The 5,043-nt window shown below is 37.8% G+C and overlaps 1 protein-coding gene across 1 annotated transcript; it reads left to right on the forward strand.

The window, feature by feature from the left end:
- Window positions 1-225: 225 nt before the first annotated feature.
- LOC124176751 (carboxypeptidase B-like) lies at window positions 226-4,105 on the forward strand. The gene is made up of 8 exons (XM_046558394.1): window positions 226-414; window positions 1,533-1,716; window positions 1,857-2,129; window positions 2,402-2,657; window positions 3,110-3,249; window positions 3,499-3,555; window positions 3,663-3,747; window positions 3,834-4,105. The coding sequence occupies exons 1-8, from the start codon at window positions 278-280 to the stop codon at window positions 4,022-4,024; spliced, it is 1,323 nt and encodes a 440-aa protein (XP_046414350.1). The 5' UTR covers window positions 226-277; the 3' UTR covers window positions 4,025-4,105.
- The last annotated feature ends 938 nt before the right edge of the window (window positions 4,106-5,043 follow it).

A 5,043-nucleotide genomic window follows, 5' to 3' on the forward strand; every position in this document is an offset into this window, starting at 1 on the left:
ACGGCTATGCAGCAACAAATAACCGAGTAAACAATCGGGAATGAATTATACGGAGCGTAAGCAGCTGGCGAACGCGGGTGAATTTTTTCATTACAGGTATGCCAAATTGCATTTGTTCGCATTTGTTGCCTCTTGACGATTATCGTTATATATCGGCGAGGTGGTCAAGGTAAAAAGATGACGATAACGGTTGATATCGGTTAGCAACGATTCTCGCACGATTAGCATTCATAATTGAAAAACCCATTAAAATTGAACATTCTTCCGCGGTCATGTGATGCTGCAGTCGACTCAGCGTCTGCGTCAGTGTGCAATGATGCCCCGACAGCAGGAGAAGTTCCAGAAAATACTCCACGCGACATTCGTCTGCTTAAATCTCTTTGTCGCCTTCAATCATGCCGGCGATTACAATGGGTAAGTTAATTTTGAAGACTGGATTTTCCAAATTTGGCATTAAAGAATTTGGCTACAAGTCACCGGACCAAAAAAAAAAAAAACAGCACAAATAAAAAAAGGTCTCAAATGCGTTGGCGCAACTCTAAAATGACTACACGAATGCGAATCAGTTGTCTGTACGGATGATCAGCGGCTGTTTATTGCTTCAATTATCTACGTTTCTTTTTTTTCTTTCTCTCTTTTTATCGCTCCATCGAACATAGATATGAAGTCTTTGATTAATTATTTTCCTACCTATAGTTGAATTGCATTATTTATTCTAGTCGGAGGTTAATTAATTGATTTAATGTGACGCTGATAATGGGGTGACCCAAACTACCCAATTTCCAAGGATGAATCAGGGACAAGGGCCTCAGGACCGAATTTTTGATTTACCGATGACTCAAAGTGGGATAAAAGTGAAAGGAAATCACGAAGGAATAATGTGCAATTGGTTGCATTTAATTAAATGATTGAAAATTCATATTTACATGCGAAAAAATGTCGCTTTTTGCGTTTGGCAGAATTTCATTTTGTTTTTAAAGTCCATTGAAAGATCACCATTCAAATAAAAACAATACGTTTAAAATTTCCTCCGTGCACTACTCCGCATATGATCCATTTCATCGTATAAACAACTCAGAAAGTAAGGTGATGTGCAACGAATATGAAAGTATTTTGTGTAACGCAATATATGGTCACATACTTGAAGGTCTGACCAATATTCCTGTATAAGGAAATGTTCCGCACACGAACCGCTTCTTTTATTTAATAATTCTTAAAACGATAGATAATTATCGTTTATAATTGAGAAATTTCAAATCCGCAACAGATGTTATTCACGATTTTCTACGACACTATTCTATACTATTATAATTAATATACTATTAATGAATAAACCGTTTTTCTACATGGGAAAAATATGATCATGTAATGTATCCGTGCATTCAGAATTAATTGCGGCAAGCTGGTTGGTTCGGAATAAAACCTCACCTTACTTTTAAATCGTTCTTCTTTCACACCTACAGCTATAGTTCATATCTACCTGATACTCATTGTCAGCGAGATTTAAGTGACAAATAGAAGTACGTTTACAGCTACATGGTGTATCAGTTGTCCCCGAACACATCAGAGAAAATTGCGGTATTGAAAAGCTTGGAAAGCGTAACAGGATATGACTTTTGGCAAGAACCTGGGCGCAAAACCAGCCACTTGATGGTAGCACCGGAGCAGCAGCACGAATTCGAAAAACGGATGGCTGCATCGCAGATTCAAACAACCGTTAGTCTTTATTGAATTGTCCTTTAGTGCGGGAATTGCAAAATTGTCTAATTTCAAAAACACGTCCCAATGTGACAGGGTCGGAAAATATTGCAAAACTGTTTCGCACACGACACCATTAACGTGAATTTACTTTTAAGATCGCCATAAACAACGTCGCAGAGCATCTGCGAAAAGATGGAACGTATCGCGACGGTCAAAAGGAAAAATCTAACAAAGGTACCCGACGTAGGTTCCTTCGACCCGATTGGAAAAATTTTTCATTCGAACGATATCTAAAATACAATCATATGTTGAGACTGGTTAGGGGCGTCGTTGCTAAAAAATCTACAGCGAACGTCATCACGATAGGGCAAACCTATCAAGGGCGGAAAATGATCGCCGTCAAACTATCGACTTGTGACAATAATCCGGTAAGTAAATGAGGGAACAACTATCGGTCCAGAGCTGATTATATGTAGTCAGAGAAAATCAAAGACCTTGTTACATCGTTCCGTTTATAGAATAGACTGTATAAAAAAAAATCGCCAAATTTTTTGTCAAAAATTAAGTCGAAAATATTGTTACAAATGACAAAAGAAAAAAGATGCATCTTTTTTTCGTCACCCCTGACAATATTTTCGACTTGATTTTTGAAAAAAAATTGTCTTTCTTTTTATACAGCCTATTATACATGATACGACAGGTAATCGTGATAGATGGAGGAATTCACGGCCGCGAGTGGGCCGCACCGATGTCTGTTCTCTATATACTGCAGAAGCTCATCGACGACGACGAAGTGATTAAAAAGTTGACCTTTTACATAATCCCTCTCCTTAATCCTGATGGCTACGAGTATTCCCGACGGAAAGACCGCTACTGGAGAAAGACAATGTCCAAGACTCCCTTTACCAAGTGTCGAGGAGTTGACGGCAACAGGAACTTTGATTCTCATTGGAACGGTAGGATTTTTAGTGAGCGAATGTTTCATCCACTGTAAACATTCTCCATCTACATTGTATACGGAATTAAACACTCGAATCATCATTTAGAACCATATCCGATTGCTTTTCATTGAATAACTTTTGGAGAGCATAAATGTTGACGCCTTTGTTGACTATCAGTATCCGAAATTTTTCAGCTATTGTATTATAGAGAGCTTCGCGTCAAGTGCAAGCTCATTGTTGGATCAGCTCTGATTTATACGCACGATAATTGCTCTATTGAAAATTGTGAGAAACAGATCAAGTTCGGTACAGCAATTGATACCGCAGATGATAGTAACCGTGGATTTTAAATTTTAAACCAAATGAACGAAAGGCAAGAGAAAAAGGCAATCCCGACACACAATCTCACACTCTATAACCAAGTGTATAACTCTACAAAAGATTCAATAATTCGAACGTATTTCAAGAATCCGGAACCGAGGGTGACCCTTGTTCGCAATTGTACTCGGGACCCGAACCATTTTCCGAATCCGAAACACGAGCTTTACGAGATCTAATAACTTCAGTGACGCCTGTCATGTACATCACGTTTCACAGCTACGGAGGCGTGAGTATTCTTGCCAATACTTGTTTCTCGGTTCCTCGATGAAAAATTCAATCAAACTTCAATTGTTGAAACAGATTTTTTTTCGTCTACAAGATAAAACTTAGGATCAAATTCGAAAGTAAAAACCTGTTCATTTAATCACTAGGATAGTTTCGACGGTAAAAATTATATTGGTTATCATCTCATATTGAAAATATAACATGTGATATCCCTTTCTCAGTTGCGCTTTTCGGTTCACGTCTTTTTCAGCTAATCCTTTACCCCTGGGGCTATGCCCCTGATCTACCAGACAATTGGCCGGAATTGGTAAGAAACGATATCGACTACTACCTCTCTCACATATTTAACCATTAAAAAACATATCGATTAACTAATCAAGTGTGCTTTAACGCATTATGATAATTTCCTTCAAGCATTTATTAGGGAAGAAAGCAGCCGATGAAGTGAAAAGGCTCTTCAACACGGAGTACGTTGTTGGCGCCTCAACGAACTTATTATGTAAGAAAATTTAAAACTATACGAACCAAAATTTGATTACAAAACGTTTAAATTTTAACCAAAATAAATCGAACCTTATACCACAGACCCGGCATCCGGTGGCAGCGACGATTGGTCTATGGAAAAAGCTGGAGTACAATTAGTTTACTGCATAGAACTAGAAGATTTTGGATCAAAATTTGAGCCATCACCGAACGAACTAAAGAAGATCGTCCAACACGCTAATACGCTCGTGCAAGTTTTCACAAAGCATGTGGAAGAAAACTACGCGTCTTAATATCAATTAAATGGCGAATGAGGGAAAAAATTAGACGAAAAACTAGATAAGTGCGAATAAACACTTATTTACGTTTTTCGATTTTCTTGCGTCCTCTCTTACCTTACAATAGCAAGCATTTGTTAGAATTAAAAAAAATACCTCGACGATATTCATAAAATATTAATTAAGTCATACACCAATCAATTGGTTGTATGTACAAATATTGTTTGGGAAAGTGAAACGACTCACGTACGTATATACTGCTGTTTGTTTTTGCAAAATTGTATAACTGGTCAAAATGGAGTTGAAATTTACCTTAATTCTTCACTGCAAGTTCCATGAAGCGGTCGTTGTCCATTTCTCGTTGTGGATTTCACTGTCACAGTCTTCTTTTTCCGTTTTATCGTTAGAACGATCGTCAATTGTTGACGGCATTTCGATTCAACAACATTCCAACGCCACGACACAACCGTTCATATTTTATTGCTTAACCCCGAATCCCGGCAGAAGTTATAACTTGTCACTTGCAACACGCCAAACACCCGATAAACACAAAAGCGAACTTGGCTCGCAGCATTCACGAAAATCAAAGATACGCGTACAAACCTGAATCCGTACACGACAGCTAACACTGCCGAATTCATTCGGCTTCAAGACGCTTCTGATCACTTCCCAAACTTATCAGGGTATCGCATACCTACAATGTGTCACCTCGAAACTGCCGGCAAATGTTTTCTTTTCGGTTCGCGCTTCAATTGTTTGTAAACATGTTCAAGTCACGAACTTCACGTTATGCTGATCGGTAGTCACCCGTAGCAGTGATCTACAATTACAATCAATGCAGACTCTAAGGTTGACGCATTGCGTATATTTATTTATAATGTTTCATTAATATTGATTCTGTAAAACTAATGATTAGTTGATTAAAATCGATTAAACTGTATAAGACATTTATTTCTATGCAAAAGAATACACAAAGTTAGAAAAATAAGTTTTCTCATATTTGAGACAGTTCATATCATTGTGGATTTCAGAGA

The sequence above is a fragment of the Neodiprion fabricii genome, chromosome 2 (assembly GCF_021155785.1).
Source record: "Neodiprion fabricii isolate iyNeoFabr1 chromosome 2, iyNeoFabr1.1, whole genome shotgun sequence".
NCBI lineage: Eukaryota > Metazoa > Arthropoda > Insecta > Hymenoptera > Diprionidae > Neodiprion > Neodiprion fabricii.

What these genes read in the sequence shown, in the direction of transcription:
- LOC124176751 (XM_046558394.1), top strand. Translation starts at nt 278, where the DNA reads ATGCTGCAGTCGACTCAGCGTCTGCGTCAGTGTGCAATGATGCCCCGA. An exon ending in CATGCCGGCGATTACAATGG is followed by an intron (nt 415 to 1,532) that starts GTAAGTTAATTT and finishes GTACGTTTACAG; the next exon opens with CTACATGGTGTATCAGTTGT. An exon ending in CTTTGATTCTCATTGGAACG is followed by an intron (nt 2,658 to 3,109) that starts GTAGGATTTTTA and finishes ACGTATTTCAAG; the next exon opens with AATCCGGAACCGAGGGTGAC.